Source organism: Lolium rigidum, unplaced genomic scaffold (assembly GCF_022539505.1).
Source record: "Lolium rigidum isolate FL_2022 unplaced genomic scaffold, APGP_CSIRO_Lrig_0.1 contig_39365_1, whole genome shotgun sequence".
In the NCBI taxonomy this organism is placed as follows: Eukaryota; Viridiplantae; Streptophyta; class Magnoliopsida; order Poales; family Poaceae; genus Lolium; species Lolium rigidum.
The window spans coordinates 3189-23903 of record NW_025900455.1 but is presented as its reverse complement, the minus strand read 5'-3'; the positions used below and the strand labels follow the sequence as shown (position 1 = coordinate 23903).

Here is a 20715-nt window from a genome sequence, read left to right as displayed (position 1 = left end):
CACACAACTTTGGTGTTCGTAGTTTTTCATTTTGATATTGGTAGACGAGTACATCTACATCTCCCTAGTACATTGTACGAAAGTTGTAGATCTACTCGTTTACAAATGTCAAAAACAAAACCTTGGACACGGAAGTTGTAAGAAATGGCGAGTGAAACTACTCGAAGAAAATTTTAGATGACCAACCGCATACGACAAATTTGACATAATTCATTCAAAAAAGGCTCTAACCGGAACACATAATAGAGTTTAAACACTGGACAAAACTACGGACGAACCGGTCATGGGAATAAAATCACAACAGCTAGGAACATCTTTTTCGTGTAGACCATTTCTCGAATCGATGAATGATTCAGTAGATTAGAGAAGATTAAAATTAAACTACTTTAGTTAAGCATAACACTCCTTATCAAGCAACCTACCAATGGCATAGCCTTTCATTACTCTCACCGAGCCCAAATAAAACTGTTAGCAACCAATAAAAATTCAAAAACTTGCCGAGCCAAGTTTTGACACATGCAGTCGCTAAAATGCACGAGAGGGGAAAAAATCCATGCAAGCAACTGATCACGCCCAAGATGATCCCTGGTCTGCAAATTCTCCACAGTGAGCGTTATAACGCACTAATCGATAGTTTGTACCCGGACCCGTGATACTGTGGACGATGTTGTTACAACCTGCTAACTCATGTATTGCTTGTAATAACATCTTAGTATTTTGTTGGACAGAGATATCAAGCTTCAGGCATAGAATTTTTTTTTGGAACGGAGGGAGTATTTTAAAAGCCCTACCCGGTGTCAATTAGAATGCAGCATAACCATCATTTTCAACTACCAAAATTAAAATCAAAATGGTTAAATGTTGGACAGGAAGAACAGATTCAATGCTTCTGATTGCTCGAGCTACAAATCACAGCATGCATCACTGAGCACTTGGACAAGCTCCAAGTTCCATTATTTGACTATGCCTAATACATCTCGATGCATTTCGGAAGGGAGTACTTTCTAGCAGCCTACCATAACCAGAATATATCAACACTCCAGTCGATCTCCGGGGCGCCCTCACGCTTATTTTTGGAGCCCTGCCGTCAAGCTGTTATTAATAATGGTACACCTTTAATTCAGGGAGGGGTGATTTCGACAAATTTCATTGTTATATCAAACAGCATATCACATGCAACGGCATCAATGTGGATGGTAATTGCAGCAATAACAGATCAATTGGTTCGCATAAGCATAGAGTCATAGCATAAACAATATGCTTATACTTATAATTTTATAAATTGCTCATAAGCAGGGTATCTTCCTCTCACGGAATGAAGTGAAAGGACCTCTGTTTGAGGAAGGCTTGCACATATGTTACCAAAAGAAACGAACTCACCATGAATAATACAGACACTACGCACCTCATTGACAGCCACTCATCCTGGCCCAGTCCACAAACTGCATTCCTCCATAGACATTATTTGCAAAGCGCACACCAACAGTGAATGCCAAAGAAGCAGCTGGGACACGCTTGCCAAGAGGTGAAGCCTCAACCAAGCGCTCAAGTGCATTAATAACCTGATAACGCGTGTTGGATGAGACACCAAGGAACACACCTAAAACAACCAGGAAGATTATACTTAGGGAGCCTCCTTAGATGCAATTCGGCACATGGAAGTATATTTGAGAAATAAATAGGTATGATTATTTGCACTATGTATTTGGCAAGCAGAAGAATCTTACTGCTAAATTGTATTGCTCGGTAAGCATGCTAATATGTACTGTCAAGCTCAGTCGTTGCCACCATAACTACCATGGCTCTTATTAGGGGAAGCATGTAACTATGAAACTGTAAATATATCACATACTGTACCCTCATATCATGTGTTCAAAAATGTTTATTTATATAAATAAGCACATCAAATAATTCTGTATCCTATTTGTACAACTATGGTAAGAGATGCTCAAATTTAAAAATGATACACAATCAGCTTTGAACATCCAAATCACCTATTGGCAGCACCAATAAACACACGACTTGAGATTTATCTAGATAAAACTCTATCCAGATTTTTCCTTAATCATCCTTTTTGCCAAAAAAAAAAGTGTCGATTTAGTACATGGTTATAAGCAAACCAAGTATTTGTGATTTATTGACGTTATTATACTCATGATCATCTATTTATCCAAATACATCATGTATAGAAACTTCTTTACTTTCAGTATACATCACAGTAATAGAGAAACATAAATCCTTGATATACACTTCACAAAGGCAAAAAGACCACATAACCCCCTGAGCTTTGGTCACTCGACTACTTAAACCACTCAAGTTTAAAACAGGATCTCCTACCGCCAAACTGTAGAAAACCTTTAAATTACTCCCTGAGGTTATTTTGAGAGCGATTTTGTCATGTGGCAACTGATGTAGTATATAACACCAGGTAACTTGGCAAATGGAAAAAAATAAATTAGTAAGTCTCATCTCCCTCAGTATTTCCGTTGACTCTGTCACAACCTCGTCTTGATTTAGGCAAGATCCGACGAGAAGGGAGGTGAGATGGGAGGAGCACGAAGGAGATGAGAACGGAGACAGAAGGTGAGAGATGTTTCCTCATCAGGTTTCTAATTCCTCGATGATCAGTACAGAGGTCCTGGTCAACCACACACACACACTTAACACGAGCCCAACAACTGTCCAGCGGCACACTCTTACAGCCCAACAGCACACCAGTGCTCTCTCTCTCTTGTCACACTGATACAATGATATTGTCAGTCGTGACATTGCCCCGTTCTTCAGAAGGAGACCCTTCCCAGATTGCAGCGTCAGGGAAACGAGCACGCAGCACGTCATAATCTTCCCATGTCGCAGCATCAACCGGCAGCGAGTCCCATTGAATCCTGAGTTGGACAAAAAGTGCCTGATCACCTTTCTTCACCATTTGCCGCTCCAGAATTGCAGCTGGTGAAGTAGTTGCTGACAGAAGGTCTGGTGGTTTTGGGAGTTCACTGAAAACTGGAGCATAACTTGGAACAAAAGGCTTCAGCTGAGAGAAATGGAATACTGGATGTACGCGACTTTCTTCGGGCAACGTTAGTTTGTAAGCCACAGTTCCAATTCGCTGCTCCACTGCATAAGGCCCATAGAACTTGTATGCCAGTATAGTACATGGACGATTTACCAAGGATGACTGAGCATACGGCTGTAACTTGAGTAACACTTGGTCTCCCACCGTAAACTGTCGCTCAGTTCTGTTCTTATCTGCTTTCTTCTTTGTGCGAGTTGGGTGTGTGTCTGCCAATCGAAATCCTCCGCAGATCCAAGGTCCTGATTGCTCCATTGCAACATGCCACCCAAGTTCGGCTCACGCCCATACAATGCTTTGAAAGGAGAAGAGTTCAATGAAGAGTGGAAACTCGAATTGTACCAGAATTCCGCCGCCGACAACCATCACCGCCACCGTCGTGGAGTTTCATGGACGGTGGTGCGGAGATACATCTCCAAGCATTGATTCACCCGCTCCGTCTGGCCATTTGTCTGCGGATGATACGCTGTGGAGTAGAGTAGCTTGGTACCCGCTGTTTGTAGCATCTCCCGCCATGTATGACTGGTAAAAATGCGATCTCTGTCCGAGACAATCGTCAACGGAACACCATGAAGTTCAATCACGTTGTCCCAGAGTGCCTTTGCCACTTGAGATGAGGAAAAGGGATGGCGAAGAGGTATAAAGTGCGCGAACTTGGTGAAACGATCCACCACCACAAGAATCGAGTCACAGCCATCAGACTTGGGCAATCCTTCAATGAAATCAAGCGAAATGTCTTGCCAGGAGGTTTCTGGAACTGGTACTGGTTGCAGTTTGCCAGCAGGTTTGAAGTTCTCATGCTTAGTATGTTGACACACTGAGCACTGCCGAACAAAGTTGTCGACTGCTGCTTTCAGACCCTTCCAACTGAACAATTTCTTGACTCGATGGTAAGTCGCCGTAGTGCCAGAATGACCACCGATCGCGCTATCGTGCAAGGCACTGATGAGTTTTGTTTGTAGAGCAGTATTGGCTCCAATCCACAACTTACCACGCACATGGATCACGCCACGATGCAGCTCAAATCCATCTTCGTCAGGACTGTGCACAGCAAGCCTCAGAATCAGTTGCATAAGAGTTCACAACTTTCTGCATCCATAGCGGCTGACACACTGATGGAGCATTGACCGACAGCAAGTGACCAACACGAGAGAGAGCATCGGCCGCCCCATTTTCCACGCCGTGCTTGTACTGAAACTTGAACTGTAACCCCACTAGCTTCGCATTGCTTTTCGCTGAAGCTCTGTATCCAAATTAGGCAGATCCAGAACTGGTGTATTGACCATGGTCAGCTTCAACTGCTCGAAGGCTTGCTGGGCTTGATCGTTCCATAGGAACCCTTTCTTCGTTAATAAAGGCGTCAACGGCTTGGCAACAATTCCCATAGCGGGGCACAAACTTGTGGTAATAGCCGGTTAGACCGAGAAAACCACGAAGTTCAGTGGCATTTGTTGGAGTAGGCCACACCTGCATGGCCTTCGTTTTCTCCGGATATGTTGCCACCCCATCTTTGGAAATGACATGGCCGAGGTACTCAATTAGTGGTTGCGCGAAGGAACATTTGGATGCCTTGGCGAAAAGTTGATGTTGCCGCAAGCGTGCAAGCACAAGACGAAGGTGTTGCTCATGCTCCTGCAGGGTATTGCTATAGACCAAAATGTCATCAAGAAACACAAATACAAACTTACAAGTGTAATCAGCGAAGATGGAGTTCATCAGGCAGTGGAACGTGGCAGGCGCGTTTGTCAATCCAAACAGCATGACGCGAAAATGGAAATGTCCATGGTGCGTCTTAAAAGCGGTCTTCTCCTCATCCTCAGCGCGCATCCGAATCTGATGATAGCCGGCTCGCAGGTCCAGCTTCGAGAACAATTGAGCTCCCGCCAATTCATCCAGTAACTCATCAACTATCGGCAAAGGAAATTTGTTCTTGATCGTCACCAGATTCAGACGACGAAAATCAATGCAAAACCTCCAACTCCCGTCCTTCTTTTTCACCAAAAGGACTGGCGCAGCATAGGGACTCATGCTATGGGTAATTACTCCAGAGCGCAACATGTCATGTACTTGGCGCTCAATTTCCTCTTTCTGCAGAGGTGAGTAGCGGTAGGGCTTAGAATTAGGTGGTCAAGCATCCGGTTCCAAGGCGATCGCATGATCATATTGGCGTCGCGGTGGCAACCCTTTTGGCTCAGCGAAAACATCTGTGTACTCCGTGAGAATAAGCTGAATTTCCTGCGGAATGTCGCTGCCCGAAGTGCTCTCTGCGATTGCCCAGATTTCATTGTGCAACTCCAATTGGTGCAAGGTGTGCAAATCCATCGCCGCTGGAGCAGGGATTGTAGCATCGGTCAGGCCTTGCAAAGTAATCCACTGCCCTTCATGGTCAAACCGTGCCACTGGCAACTCATTAGACTATGCTCATCTAACCAATCCATGCCCAACACGGCATCATAAGCACCAATATCCAACACCCTTAGATCAGTTTTGAGGTTATGTCCTTGGCTACTCCATTCGAGTTGTGACACCATGCTATCACATATGATAAATTGACCATTTGCCCATTTTCACTAGGACAGGAGGTAGGGGGACGTGGGTAAATGCAAGCGTCTGACAAATGAAGCACTCACAAAGCTATGTGAGCTACCTGAGTCGAGGAGAATCAACATTGTTTGCTCCTGGACTTTTGCTGTTAAGCGACTGCAAGAAGAAGACTCGGTCCCAGTAGTGGCCTGAGCGGAGAGCATGCAACACTGCGCTGCAACTGCAGCAACTGCCGGTTCTGGATCATCAAGCAATTCAAGTGCTCGAATAGCTTCCTCATTCAACAATTCACCATGTTTTCCCACTTGAATGGTCAGAAGTTGGGCACCTTGCCGCTTGCATTGATGATCTCGTGAATATCTCTCACCACATTTGAAAGACAAATTGTTAGCACGCCTGTAGTCACGCAACTGACGCTCACGGCCAAAATCATCGCCCCCTGCCTTGGGCACAACCGCAACAGCAGCAGGTCGTGGATGCAATGGAGCTGGCTGCGGTGGTGGTCATCCCGCTGGAGCAGGACGATGGCGAGGACGTAAGCTGTCCATTTCCTCTTCCTGAAACTTCGCAAACACTGTTGCTCTCATGATGCTAGTTGGAGCTTGGATTCTCACTGCCATTCTGATCTCATCCTTGAGCCCCAGGACAAACTGAGTGACAAAAAATTTGCTACTCAGCGACGGATCCAACGACAGCAGATGGTACATGTGGATCTCGAACTGTCGGCGATACTCTGCGACAGTACCCGTCTGGCGCAACTGAAGCAACTTATGCATCTGGCCCTCAAATTCATCTAGCCCGAATTCCTCAACAACGGCTTGACAAAACTGCGTCCAAGTCACCTGCACATGTGTCTGACGAAACGCCTGTAGCCACAAGGCAGCAAGCCCATCCACATACAGGGACGCTGTTGTTACCCACTGCTGCGGCTTCACACAGTAGAGCTCAAAATAGGCCACACAACGATCCAACCAGAGGTTGGGTAGATAGCCATCGAAGCGAGGGAAGTCATGCTTGGGTGGCTTCACATACCCAGTGTCCTCGTCACGGTCTCTGTACCGATGCTGGTTCGGCTCGGCATTGTGCCGAACATGGCTGCGGCTGAGGCTGAACTTGGTGGAGTGGAACCTCGGTGTAGCAGGGATCAGAGGTGGTCCGTCGTTGGCGAGACGCGCCGCTGCCACTCCCGCACCCCCCATGGCCGCCGCGAAGGCCGGTGAGCTCGGCTGGTCGACGGCAGAGCCTACGGCTGGTCGACGACGTGCTTCGTCCACCTCGGCCGCCGTGACCTCCAACTGCTTGCGGACGCCCTGAAGCTCGTGCGTCACCTGCGCGATGAAGGCGGTCTGCTCCTCGTGGCGCTTGTCCCCGAGCATGACATGGTTGTCGAGGCACTGCAGGATGCGCGTCAATCATCTGCATGCTCCGCTCACTCTCCTCCAACGCCATGAGTACGTGCTTGGTCTGTACCGAGGGCTTTGCTGGCGCCGTCGTGGCTCGCTCCGAGCAGATCCAACCAAGCTAGGGATTCTGCACGAAATCGCTGGAGTGAATCACACCTTTCGCCCGGAATTACGGATCAATGCCAAGAGATTAAGAGCACAGCGAATCGTGGCAAAAGGGAAAAAAATTGGCAGGAATTTGTGGCTCTGGATACCAAATTGTCACGACCTCATCTTGATTTAGGCGAGATCCGACGAGGAGGGAGGTGAGATGGGAGGAGCACGAAGGAGATGAGAACGGAGACGGAAGGTGAGAGACGTTTCCTCGTCAGGTTTCAAATTCCTCGGTGATCAGTACAGAGGTCCTGGTTCGGCTTATAACGACGCCAACCACACACACACTTAACACGAGCCCAACAACTGTCCAGCGACACACTCGTACAGCCCAACAGCACACGTGCTCTCTCTCTTGTCACACTGATACAATGGTATTGTCAGTCGTGACAGACTCCTTCGACTGCGGTAACATCTTCGTCCAACTTCAGAGGTGCCATCCCCTCCGATGCGAGCCTTCCATTCAAATGCAACATAGGCATCCGTCCGCTGGATCCATGCACAAGATAATAACGGAAATATAGAGGGGAGCAACGAGAAGACATGGGGACAGCAACAGCCCTGCAGAGTGGGGTGACGAGAGGAGATGGGGTTGGTAAGGCTCTATGGATGAGCAGCAGAGCAAGAGAGGGTTGGACGATATAGCCGCTAAGAGACAAGGACAACGTGGTCGGAGCTACCACATGACCATGGTCAGTGCAGAGTCATCCAGCACTTCATCAGTTACAAAATAACCTCAGGGGCTTATTTGAACAGTTTGGGATAGTTTGGCAAGTACGATACCCAGTTTTAAACTTGAGGGGGTTAAGTAGTCAAGTAATAAAACCTCTGCGGATTTTTTGAAATATTTTATATATACCTCGCTAAGGCAAAACATCTTGTCACTTACCCCACAAAGCAGAAGTTTTCAGAAGGGGTGGAACAGGTACATCATGCTCAGACTTCTTTACACTCCTGAATTACACATTTCAAGGAAATAGTCAGTTCTGAGGTGCATAAATGATACGGAAACAAAAAGTGGACATATTGCATTAAGTTTCTCATGAAAGTAGTCATATCAGAAAATGCTAGAAAAATGCACTGTGTTTTGTTGTAGGTAAAGTAAGAATTATATCGTGCACATAAGTACATTCAAAACCAGAACTTGGATAGAGAACAGTTTGTTGGCATCGTGTTTGATCCTCTAAGAACTTAGCTCAACAACAGACATATGAGTTATTTATATATTATTAGTAACCCAGTCAACAATGAAATGATAGCACATATGTAAAAAAAAGGATTACTGTCATAGAAATACTTCAGATCACTGGAACTTCTTGGGAAATATTACTATGTTTTTCCTACATGGTGTAATCAAATATCCTTTGGTGCAAATTCCTAAAAGATTGAATAAGACATGAATCATGATCCTACGTTTCCTACACATGTGTTGTTTCTTTAAATCATCCAAAACAAAGAGCCTTAGTGTTATGAGATACTCCAACGGTTCCTAAATGTAGGGTGTATTTTGACTGTCCAAATACTAGTTTTGACAATAAATTATTTGTACAATATTATGTTAATAGTTACACAATCACAATAATATGAGATAATGTTCTTTAAGATGAATCCGACTATTACAATTTTCTGCAATATTTTTACCATCAGACACGCTTATTGTTAGAGTACGTCATGGGCCTGGCCCGTTAGTCTTAGGGTTTGCTTAGGGGTCAAGTAAGCCTTGCTTGGGAGTCAAGTAAACCTCTCTATATATGGAGAGGAGATGTATCAATCTAATGAAGCAAGAATTAAGAAGGAAATCCCTTCCCTCTTGCCCGGCCGTGGGCAAAAGGCCCCCGGCCGGCCTTCTCGCAGCCCTCTCTCTCCTCCCAAACCCTAGCAGCCACATAACACTTATCTATACCTAATAATAAAAGCAAAAGAGCTTCTTGTTAGTCCATCTGTTTTTGCCCCTGTTTTTCGCTGAAATTACACCACATGCCACCGCTGAGTGAAAAACGGTTCTTTCGTCCGTCCTGTCCGTCGCCACCTAAGCTGTAGATGAGTACCGGTTGGCTTTCCTTATTTTTCTCCACTACCCGAACAAACTGGATAGAGTTCTTTCGCGAACAGACGCCGCCCCTTGATCTCCGATCCATCCTCCCGCACCGCAATCGAACCAGAACGAGTTTGTACCTAATTCTTCAGCCGAATCAAAATCAAACTCGAATTCCTTCTGATTCTTGCCCCCATCCCACAGAAAACCACCCATATATAGCCTCTCTCTGCTGCGTGCGATTTCAACAGAAACCAACAAATCAAGCGCATAAATTCGCCGGATTTTGTTCGCCACCTCGAAATCGAGTTTTCCAAGAGCGATTTCGTCAACGGAAGAATAGAGATGACGAGATTGGATAGAAACCGAACAAATTCGAACCCAAATCAACGCATCTGAGGCACTAACACTCGCCAAATTACCTCCCTTGCCGATGGCATCCACCGAGCTGCCATCCACCGAGCTCGTCGACCGTGGCAGGACAGCGACAAGCACACACACGACCATGTACTGGCAAGAGGGAATCAGAGAGACTGGGGCATCAGACAACAGAGGGTATCAAGACAGCGGCGGAAACTGTGTTAGCCTTGCTAGCTAGTTCACAGGTAGTGTAGTGTGTGGGAAGTGGTCTGGTTTTTGTGATGCTGCCAAAAGCTTCATGCAGCTTGTATTGCATAGTGCTATTTATAGGATACAAGCTAGGTACAACATGTAGATTTCTAAAGCCTTCTAGAGCTTTCTACTGCTATCCTTTTATAGCTATCTACTAGTAGAGTTATCCAGAGTGTTCTACTGGCTAAGGCTTACATATATAATGTACTCCTAGAACATACTAGAACATACCAGCACCTACAGTACTACTACAAGGTACTAGCTAACTCCTGAGCAAGAATTACTCTAACAATTCTCCCCCTAATCCTTGCTCTTCATGCTTGACTTGATTTGGACCATTCCAATTCTAGCTCTCAGCTCCTGAATCTTCACTCGCCCAAGTGATTTTGTCAAAATATCAGCGAGCTGATTTGAAGTATTGATGAAGCTGGCGTTGATGCTTCCATCTTCCAAGCAGCCTCTGATGAAGTGATACCGAATATCGATATGTTTGCTGCGCTCATGGAAGACTGGATTTTTTGGCTAATGCTAGGGCAGACTTGTTGTCCACCATTAGCTCAACTGTCTCGGCTTTTCTTCCTTGAAGTTCTCCAAGAAGTCGAGCCAGCCAAATTCCTTGAGTTGCTGCATGAAGACAGAGCAACCACCCTTTGCTTGAGAGATTGCCAACTCACCAAGCAGTTGCCGAGGAAGAACAGATTGCCGCTCGTGCTCTTCCTAGTGTCAATGTCACCGGCTAGGTCGCTGTCGCTATAACCAATTAGATGTGCATCCTTTGTCTTCCGTCGGTAGTGAAGACCATAGTGGGTCGTGCCAGCGACGTAGCGAAGAATTCTCTTCACCGCCATGAAACGACTGACGAATCCAACAGCAAATGCCAGGTCTGGCCTGGTGTGGACGAGGTAGCGTAGGCTGCCAACGATTTGTCGGTACTTCGTAGCATCCACCTCTTTTGTTGTACTTTTACGGCTGAGCTTGAGCCGCTCCTCCATTGGGGTGTGTGCTGGGTTGCATCCTTCCATTCCGCCCAGCTGCAGGATGCGCGAGGCATAGTGTGCTTGACATAGGCTAATGCCATCGCCATGCTGCTGGACTTCAATTCCGAGATAGAATGACAACAATCCAAGGTCACTCATTTGGAATTTTGTCTTCATCTCGGCCTTGAAACCCTCAATTGCTCCCTTGGACGAACCTGTGATGATCAGATCATCCACATATACTCCAATGAGCAAGATTGCGTCACCCGTGATGCGCCGGTAGATTGCGTGCTCGTGCTCGCTCTGCTTGAAGCCCATTTCTTTGAGTGTGGAGTCGAGCTTCGCATTCCATGCCCGAGGAGCTTGCCGCAAACCATAAAGGGCCTTGCGCAGCCGTAGGACTTTTCCTTCTTCTCCGGTGACGACGAAACCCGGTGGCTGCTCTCCTTCAGTTCTCCATTGAGGAAGGCTGATTTTACGTCCATGTGGTGGACGGGCCACCCCTCCTGGGCAGCCAAAGCAAGCAGCAACCGGATTGATTCCATGCGAGCGACGGGAGCAAAGACTTCATCAAAGTCTATTCCGGCTTGCTGGACGAAGCCGCGAGCGACCAACCGTGCTTTGTGTTTGATTACTTCGCCGGCTTCATTTTTCTTCAACTTATAGACCCATTTATGGCCTATTGGTTGATGCCCGTGTGGCAGGTCAACAAGCTCCCATGTGTTGTTTCGCTCCACTGCTTCAATTTCCTCGCGCATGGCTGCCTGCCATGCCTTGTCGCGCTCAGCCTTCGCGAATGAGCACGGCTCCCCGTGCTAGCCAAGTGTAGCTCGGAGTCGAGGTTGCGCGGTGCGAGCCCGAGCACTCGGTTCATCTCCAATCGGGTTTTCGACCCCTGCGATAGCGAACCGGTGTGTCACCATGCGCAGGCATCCAGTCGGTCATCATCATCTGCTAGTGGCGTGACGAAAACAGGGGTTGATGCAGTTGCAACACTTGTTGCTGGAGCTGATGGAGGTGTTGGTGGGGCGTTGGTTGAGGCACCTTGAGCCCCACGTCTCGAAGACAGAGATCTGTCCCCTGCTGAACTGGACACCTGGCTAGGCAGTCTTGTGGCATGACGGCTGATATACTCCACGTCAAAGTTGCTGCTGGGGATTTCGCCGCCATCTGCTGCCCAATCCCAACCTCGCTCTTCATCAAAGATAACATCACGAGCGATGCGAACACGCCTTGTTGCTGGGTCCAACAGTCTGTATGCCTTTACTCCATCCTCATAGCCAATGAAGACAGCGGGAGAGCTACGGTCATCGAGCTTCCATAGGTTCCCCTGTTCCTTGACATATGCCAAGCACCCAAAGGTGCGAAGGTAGTGGACAGCCGGCTTGCGGCCATGCCACGCCTCGTAAGGAGTCTTTCATGTGAGGGCTTTGGTGGGAGCTCGGTTTAGGAGGAAGACAGCAGTGCTGACCGCCTCCCCCAAAATTCAGCTGGCATACTCCTCTGTTTCAGCAAAGAACGTGCCATTGCCACCACTGTTTGGTTCCACCTCTCGACGACGCCATTCTGCTGTGGGGCGTATGGCGCGGAGAAGTTGCGCTCGATTCCGTCATCAGCACAGTAGGATGCAAAATCTGTTGAGGTGAACTCACCGCCGTTGTCCGTGCAGAACACACGCAGTTTGCGTCCGCTTTGAGCTTCTGCTGCTGCTTGAACTCTTTTGATGGCATCTGCTGCATCATTCTTGGCTGCCAGGAGCATCACCCACATGTAGCGAGTGGCGTCATCCACCAACAGCAAGAAGTAGCGCCGGCCTCCAGGTGTCGCCGGCGAAATGGGACCGCGGATGTCGCCGTGGACAAGCTCAAGTGGCTCCCGTGCACGATACCTTGCTTGCCGAGGAAACGGGCCGCGGCGATGCTTCGTGATGACGCATGTGTCGCGAACTGCTCCACGTGTTCCAGCCGTGGTAGCCCACGTGCCATGGCGAGGCGTCCCATCTTCTCCAAAGCATCAAAGTTGAGATGCCCAAATCGCTCATGCCAGCGCCAAGCAATATCATCGCGGCGGGCAGAGAGACAAATTGGCTGCGCAATCTCAAGATGGAGGAGATAGAGGCGATTCCGGCCGCGTGTGACTCGAACAAGGAGTCGTCCTTGCTGATCCCATATGCGAAGCACACCTCTCCTGATTAGCACGCATGCGTCGCTCTCGTCAAGTTGACCAATGCTGATGATCGAGTTCTTCAGGCGTGGGATGTAGTAGACGCCGCTGAGAGCCTTGTGTTCACCATTTCTGCCTGCAAAGATGATGGTGCCCATGCCCTTGATTTCCACGACCGAGCCGTCGCCGAATTTGACAGTGCCGGTGATTGTACGGTCAATTTCAGCAAAGGCGTCCCCATGGCCCGTCATGTGATTTGTAGCCCCAGTGTCGAGGTACCAGCCCTCGATTCGCTCGTCGTCGCTGCTCGTCCCAAGGTAAGCTTTTGCCTTCGGCTCGTCGATGTGAAGAGGAACATGCTCTGGAGCTGTGATGGTGCTATCTTGCACCATAATGGCCGGGGCTGGAGCAAGATTCTGCTGCATCACCATGGCAGCAGCTGGAGCTTCACTTTTCTCCACCTGCATGGCTGGAGCTGGAGTAGTGCTTCGCTGCACCACCATGGCGGCAGGGGCAGGAGTGGTGCAGGCCTGCGCCATGAGGAGTGCAGGCTCCTCATCATCTTCCTCTGCTTCAGCCAGGTATGCCCTGTTTCTCCGGGGCTGCCTGCAGTCCTTGGCCCAATGGCCGCGACGGCCGCAGTTGCGGCATGTGTCATCTCGCGGGCCGTCCCTAGCCGCTGCACGATCGTCGTTGCCTTCTCCAACCTTCTTAAGTGGTGGCCGTCGTCGTCGCTGTCCGCTGCTGCGTGCAGGCCTGGAGGAGCTGCCTCCTTGGCGCCCCTTCATCCTCTCTAGCCATTGCTCCTCGGTGAGTAGGAGCTTGCCCCCGCTCACGCGCCGGCTCGGGCGACTCGAGACGATCCTCGACCGCCTTCAGCCGGCCGGTGACTTCCTCCAATGACATATCAGAAGTGTCAAGGAGGGTCTCGATCGCAAGGGCTATCTACGACAGCCTTGGCGGCACAACCCGCAAAAACTTCTCGACGACTTGAGTTTCGTCGATAGGTGCTCCGAGCGTGGCGAGGCTTGTGACGAGGTTCGTAAGGCGTAGCGCGAAATCATCAACCGTACTCCCGTCGCGGAATGAGATCATCTCAAATTCCTTCTTTAGCCGCAGACACCTTGCCCTTCCGCACGCGATCCGAACCGACGCGCATGGCTCGAATCGCCTCCCACGCCTCCTTCGTCGTCCGCTTGACGGCTAGTCCAGCCATCATTTCCGGTGGCACCGCTTGCAAGATGGCCTCCGGCGCCATTCGATCTTCCCGGTAGTCGTCGGCGCCGAGCTCAATTGCATCCCGGATGCCCCGAGCCTGCAGCTTCACCTTCATGAGGAGGCTCCATTCGGTGTAGTTCGTCCGCGTCAGCATCGAGTAACTGCCACCGCCGACGTCCTTCACGACTCGCTCGACCACAACCTCGCGCCTTCCTGCATCACGGTGGCGCGGTCGTCTCGGTGGTGGTGAAGGGGAAAGGCGCCGCGGCTGGCGAGGCGGACTGCCAGCAACACCTCCAACTGGAGCTGACATCTCTTATGATCTTATCTTCACCAACGCTCTGATACCAATTGTTAGCCTTGCTAGCTAGTTCACAGGTAGTGTAGTGTGTGGGAAGTGGTCTGGTTTTTGTGATGCTGCCAAAAGCTTCATGCAGCTTGTATTGCATAGTGCTATTTATAGGATACAAGCTAGGTACAACATGTAGATTTCTAAAGCCTTCTAGAGCTTTCTACTGCTATCCTTTTATAGCTATCTACTAGTAGAGTTATCCAGAGTGTTCTACTGGCTAAGGCTTACATATATAATGTACTCCTAGAACATACTAGAACATACCAGCACCTACAGTACTACTACAAGGTACTAGCTAAGTCCTGAGCAAGAATTACTCTAACAAACTGAACTATGGGAAGAAGACGGGAATGACATAACAGAAGTACCTGGGTCAACTCTTTCACCAAGATCCCAAAGCTGCTCGAAAGAGCTCGTCACGAATTCACTCACACAAAGAAGAGAAGCAGAGAAGGTACCAACCAAGCAAAAAAATTGGGACTGTGGCCAGAGGTGGTGCTCACCTAATCAACTGGGTAAGAAGGAATCGATGGAGAGAGAGAGAAATAAGAAGAAATCTTGGGCGGTGGATATGATAAGGAGAAAGTTGAGAGATAACTTTATTAAGCAATATCTTTATGGGACCACTTGGCAATGAGCGTAACATACATGTCTGCATGGACATCACCAAAAGAATTACTGTGTTGTTTTCTAAGTAATTAACAACAATGATTTTGTGCATATTATGGCTTAGTGTAAATTGCATGTAATCTCGGCGAATGATTGATGGGCGAGATGTAATTGAAAGCATATCAAACATGCGATTACACCTCTTTTTTTTGGAGGAAAACAGGTGTGCTTTATTAATCAATCAAACAAGCATCCATTACAAATTGTCTCCCAGATGCAATCCGGAGGCACACCACGCCACGCACAATTAGGAAAAAACTCGCACGAACGCACTAAACAATGCGCGGCAACATTCTAAAACCGGCTAACATGAGCAGAGAGCAGGAGCTGAAGGAACCAACCAGGTCGTTAACATCTTCAATGACAAGAGCACAACGTGACCGATCCCTTGACCTGGAGGCAGCTCGCTGAACCACAGATTGCGATTACACCTTTTTTATTATAGGGGAACATGTTGTTACGTCATGTGCAAACCTTGGGCTGGCTAGGGTTTCAGTCTGGGTCTGGAAAGCCTAACATTAAAAGGCCAGACCGACTCAGCTTGGGTAAATTTCGATGTTGCATTAAAATATGAAATAAATTATTTTGGGATATATATAAGTGCAAAACTGTTTTCTATTAAACCATGGAAAATTACTTATTTTAGCTTTTTGGGGGGCTAGGAATTAGACGCAAAATTAAGGATCAAGGCCATCCCGATCTTCAGGGCAACCAATGTCTGTGCTGAATGTGCTATCTATAATTAAATCAAGAGAACCTATTGGAATTCTAATAACAATATTGACATTTAAAAAGATTGAGTTGTATAGATGGTTTTCTACATTGTCGTCTCTCCAGTAATGAAATTCTTCATGCTCTAAAAGATATTCAGTAAAAATTAACCCACAGAAATGAAAGAATTTAGTCAATGAGCAAAAAATATGCCAATACGCGGTGCATACAGAAGAAGGATATCCCAATTTGTGCTATTGTGCGATTTCACCCGTAGCAACACACGGGCTTTTCTACTAGTGACAACCTAAGTCAAACTGTCAAATGTCTGTTTGGTTGCTAGCCATAGTGCCACACAATTACTTCAGGTTAGACAAATTTCACTAAGTTAGGTACGTGTTTCGTTCAACTCGCGGCTTTGGCCACATTCATTATCTAACAGCTAGGCCCCGCGTGTGAAACACTTGTTGACCTAACCTTACATCTAGATATGTCAGGCCAAAGCACGGCTAACAATTTCTTGACCTAACCTTTCAAAAACTCGCAAAGTAGTGCAAATGTGCATTCAAGCAAACATGTTCTAGTTTTTACCATCATACATTGTGTGGTAAAATTCCCTTCAACATTTCTTGATGATTCAAGAAGAAACAAAATAGCTTTCAAATGTTTCAGAGCTCTAACAAACTGCATAATAAGATTGAATTTCTCATGCTAATATTAGTGATTACTGGAGGGCCGGCCGCCAGAATAGAACTATATAGAAGATAGAAAAATAGTTAAATGTGCCAATAAACTATCTATATATTGATGACAACATTGACTTTAACATAACAAGAAGTATCTACATATTGGTGACAACATTGACTTTAACATAACGAGAAGTAAAATACCGTTTTGCAGTCATTATCAAGTTTGCAATGCCTTGGCCCACAAGACCACAAGAAAATCCAACTGCGCCATATAAAAACCCCTGTTCTCAACATAGGGTATTCCAGATATTAGAAGAGGTAATATGTTTTTAACACTTCCTGGTCAAAACAAGAAGTACACAAAAATTACCTTGAAAAAGTATGACCCTATCCGTTGTTGAACGGAAAAACTATATCCTGTCCTTTCAGCTTCAAAAACACTACATGAGTTCAGATTTCATCAGCATTACACACGATGAAAAGGTGAATGCACAATTAAAAACAGTGAAAGAAGAATGCCAGCAAATTATAGTAGCACAAAGAGAAATGAACATGCAACAAGCAAGGAAAATGCGAAATGAGACTAAAATGATAAGAAAGTGGTATTTAACTGAATTATCTGCTGACATCTAAAACTTCTAAATAGAGAAGTAGGTGCTCTGCAATATCATGCTTGAATCTCATCAGCCACCAGAACTACTGTTAAAGTTTACAGCTAGAGATTATATTTATACTTTGTCAGTTTACAGCTAAAGTTAAAGACTTGGAATTTTACGGAACAAGAAGGCAGCTACATTTGGTTTTGTCACAACTAACAAGTTATCTGTAGAAATAAAATGAACGTGGAAATATTAAATATTCATCTAGAGACATAATGATAGTAACATGCAATTGAGTTATAACACAAAATACTGCTATCCGCATTTTACTCCAACATAAGTGTTAACATAGTTCATCACTCACCTGCTCGGGAGAGCGTCATAAGCATGCCTAACACGCCCAAGAAGGCCTGCTGATGTAGACCCTCCACGGAACCGAGCATATGGTGCCAACATGCCGACTAAAGCTACATTAACAACTACGCCTACCAACATATCTGCTGCATACAGTTCAAATTCTGACCAAAACTCATCGCCTCTCTTCTGAACCTCCGCAAAAGTAGCGCAACATGTGTCAATAACTATCTGCAAATCATTCCACCAGAGCAGTCAACCAACAATCCTACCAATAAACACTAACCCTTGTGCAATACTACCTAAGATCAAGAAGTGAACCTACCTCCGTCCCAATTTTGAAGAGGAATGCAGGATCAACCAGCATCCTATTCCGGAGAAGCCCGCAGGATCTAACAGCAGGACCCAGGGGCCAAGCGGAGGCCTAGCACATCCAAACAGCAAAACAATTCCAAGTCAGCGACATCGCAACCCGAAAATACGCATATGAACTAGAGCACTTCCCAACACCTGCATGTCCAAGTATCTCAGCAGCAGCAGCTTCTGAATCCCAACATTCTTCGCAGCCTCGATCATATCGGCTGGCAAGCTCGGGAAGCTAACCCCTCGCTTCTCGACCTCCTGGACCACCTGTTCAAAGCTAAGGATCGGCCCAAACTCATCATCCCCTTCACTGTCGCCATCAGCACCACCGCCACCGGTGCCATTATCCCCATCTCCACCGCCGCTGCCAGGCGGGAACTTACCATTCCCACCGGATCCAAATATATCAGAAACCTCCCCGCCCTTATGTTGAAACACAGTCGGTTGGATAACCGCGGCGACCTCCTTGGCGGAACCAGCGAATTCGCCCGCTTCAGGCACAACAACATCTGCACCGGAGGTGGTGGCGTCAACGCCATCCGCACTGGCCCGCGGTGGAAACTGGCAGTGGATTCCCCTAGCAGTCCACCTCCGTGCACCCGGGAACGAAAAGCCGCTCGACGTAGCCAGAGCGGCCCGGCATTTGAAAGCGCCGACGCGGCCGTGCAGGCGAACGCTCGCGCACGATAAGGCCATGCTCCTGGTCCACCGCCGAACTACAGCTGCCACCGCAACGCACACGCAGATATGGTGAGACTGAAATGAGAAACACAGAAACAAATCCTAGCAATTCGGAGGGGGAAATCGGAGCAAGGGGAGGAGAAGCGCTTGCCTTCAGGATTAACGGAGAATTATGGGGTGAATTCGATTTGGTCTTGATGGAGAGACTAGAGAGACCCGAAGGAGTACGGGGGTTGCTGGCGGCGGCGGCGGCGCGGCGCGAGGAAGAAGCGTGCACGGTGTGGGCAGCCTTTCAGGTTTGGCTTTTGTAGCTGCGGGCACGTGGGTTGTGCGTTTGGTTCCGCAGCGAGCGCATGTCCAGAAATCGTCCACGCGTCCGTTTGCAATGAGACGCATTTTTTTTTCTCATTCATTAAAGTCATAGTTTAAATTAATAAAAAAATAAAAATGCCATAAAAAACCTAGGTACTGCCTACTGGTCGTCGTTGCTAACGAGGTCGATGAACTCCGGCGTCGGCTATGGAAGCTGGTACGCCGGCGGTGGAGGAGGTTGGGCAGGCTGCGGCAACTGCGGCCAGGCTGTCGCCTACGCAGGAGGTTGTGGTGAAGGTGGTCAGGGATCCCAGGCCGGAGCAGCAGCCGGAGCGCGGTCGCTGGAACGCCTGGGCATGGTCGGAGGAGTCGCGGGCCTACCCTGCAGCAGCGCGGACTCGCGGAGCTGGATTGCGAGCCCGTCCCACAAAGCGAGCTCATCGCGCTCGCTGTTGGCCAATGCCATGGCAATGGCCTCCTCCTCGGTAATGTCGGGCGGCTGGGTCTCCGGATCCCACGTCGGCCCGCCGTCGTCGTGGTCGTACTCTGCGTGTGCTCCACCTGCTCGTCTTCATCATCCTCGTCTTCGTCATCCTCGTCCTCGTCTGCGTCATCCTCCGCGTCCTCCTGGGCGTTCTCCTCTTCTTCCTCGGCGATCTCACGGCTGAAGAACTCGACGTCCCCGAGGTAGCCAGCGCGGCAGCGCGCGTCGAACTCCCACGTTCTGAAGGAGATCCAGTTGTTGGAGTTGAGCGCGTACGCCGGATCTTGTTGGAGATCCGGCGAAGATGGATCGGCGGCGGCGCACCTCGTCCCGGCGCTCTCGGCCCTTGCGCGGCACTGGGTGTACTGGCACGCTCCTGGAGTTGAGGTACCAGCCTTCTCCAGGCAGGTTTGCATCCGGCCATGGCACCAGCCGGTTTTCCTCCCAAAGGCGGCGCGCGAAGTCGATGCGGACGTACCGCCCGATCCGTGGCTTCTTGCCGGACCGCGAGCCGCTAGCCTCGTGGTCGTTCTTGGTCTTGTGGAAGGGTCAGCATTTCTTCCCCATGGCGTCGGTGGGGTGGATTGTATTGGCTCTGGCAATGGTGTGGTCGGGGAAATGGGCGCCGACAGCGTCCCTTTAAGAGGCTCGGAAGCCATATCGCCTTCAATGTCCTGCCACTGCCACGCCGCCCAGCTGCACACGCTCGCGGAAGTCGAGGCGCGCCATTAACGCGGGCCTGGAAAGGCTGCAGCGCGCCACCCGTAAGTAATACAGCGGAAGACGAAGTAGCTGTGTTGTCAACACCCGGATTTTTAAGTCCAGATGCCTATTATATCATACATCGCAATCCCAGGAAGATTGTTTTTGCGAGACATAATAGTAAGTAGTTCAGAGTCATCATTTATTACAACACATACTTGTCTTACAACAACGGATCACATAATCCAATATTACACAAATGGATTGTTCAACATCACAAATAAGTAGCGGAAGCGAGGTAGTAGTGGACTATCTATTCCACAGACAACGCTTGACGTTAGAAGACGATCCTAGTTATCGTAGACGTCCTGTTGTCCGTCATCCTGATACTGTTGCTCCTCTTCAAAGTCTGGCATTTGAATAGCCAGGGCAAAGCCATGAGTACTTTAAAGTACTCGCAAACTAATACTAAGGTAAATACATATCTAGTGTAGTAAGAGGTGCTAAGCTCTAGGTTTATTTACATAAAGCCAAGTTTTAGTTCATCAAACATTTAGTAAAGACTCATCATTTGATAGACTAACTCAAGTGGGAACATTAGTGTCATTCCCACAAATCATTTGT

General features: G+C 48.1%; 1 protein-coding gene across 4 annotated transcripts; it reads right to left on the bottom strand.

The window, feature by feature from the left end:
- Positions 1–807: 807 nt before the first annotated feature.
- On the bottom strand, positions 808–18873 carry LOC124681332 (protein RETICULATA, chloroplastic-like). 4 transcript variants are annotated; one of them, XM_047216266.1, is made up of 9 exons: positions 18745–18873; positions 18060–18634; positions 17875–17973; positions 17560–17780; positions 16967–17036; positions 16798–16877; positions 8060–8124; positions 1381–1600; positions 808–1081 (listed from the first exon to the last, which is right to left on the bottom strand). In XM_047216266.1, exons 2-8 carry the CDS (start codon positions 18606–18608, stop codon positions 1407–1409), a joined length of 1278 nt encoding a protein of 425 aa, XP_047072222.1. In that variant the 5' UTR covers positions 18609–18634; positions 18745–18873; the 3' UTR covers positions 808–1081; positions 1381–1406. The 4 variants fall into 4 exon arrangements, with proteins under 4 accessions (XP_047072222.1, XP_047072223.1, XP_047072221.1 ...); XM_047216267.1 differs by having other exon boundaries at positions 1406–1600; XM_047216265.1 differs by having other exon boundaries at positions 808–1092; positions 18745–18872.
- Positions 18874–20715: the final 1842 nt, after the last annotated feature.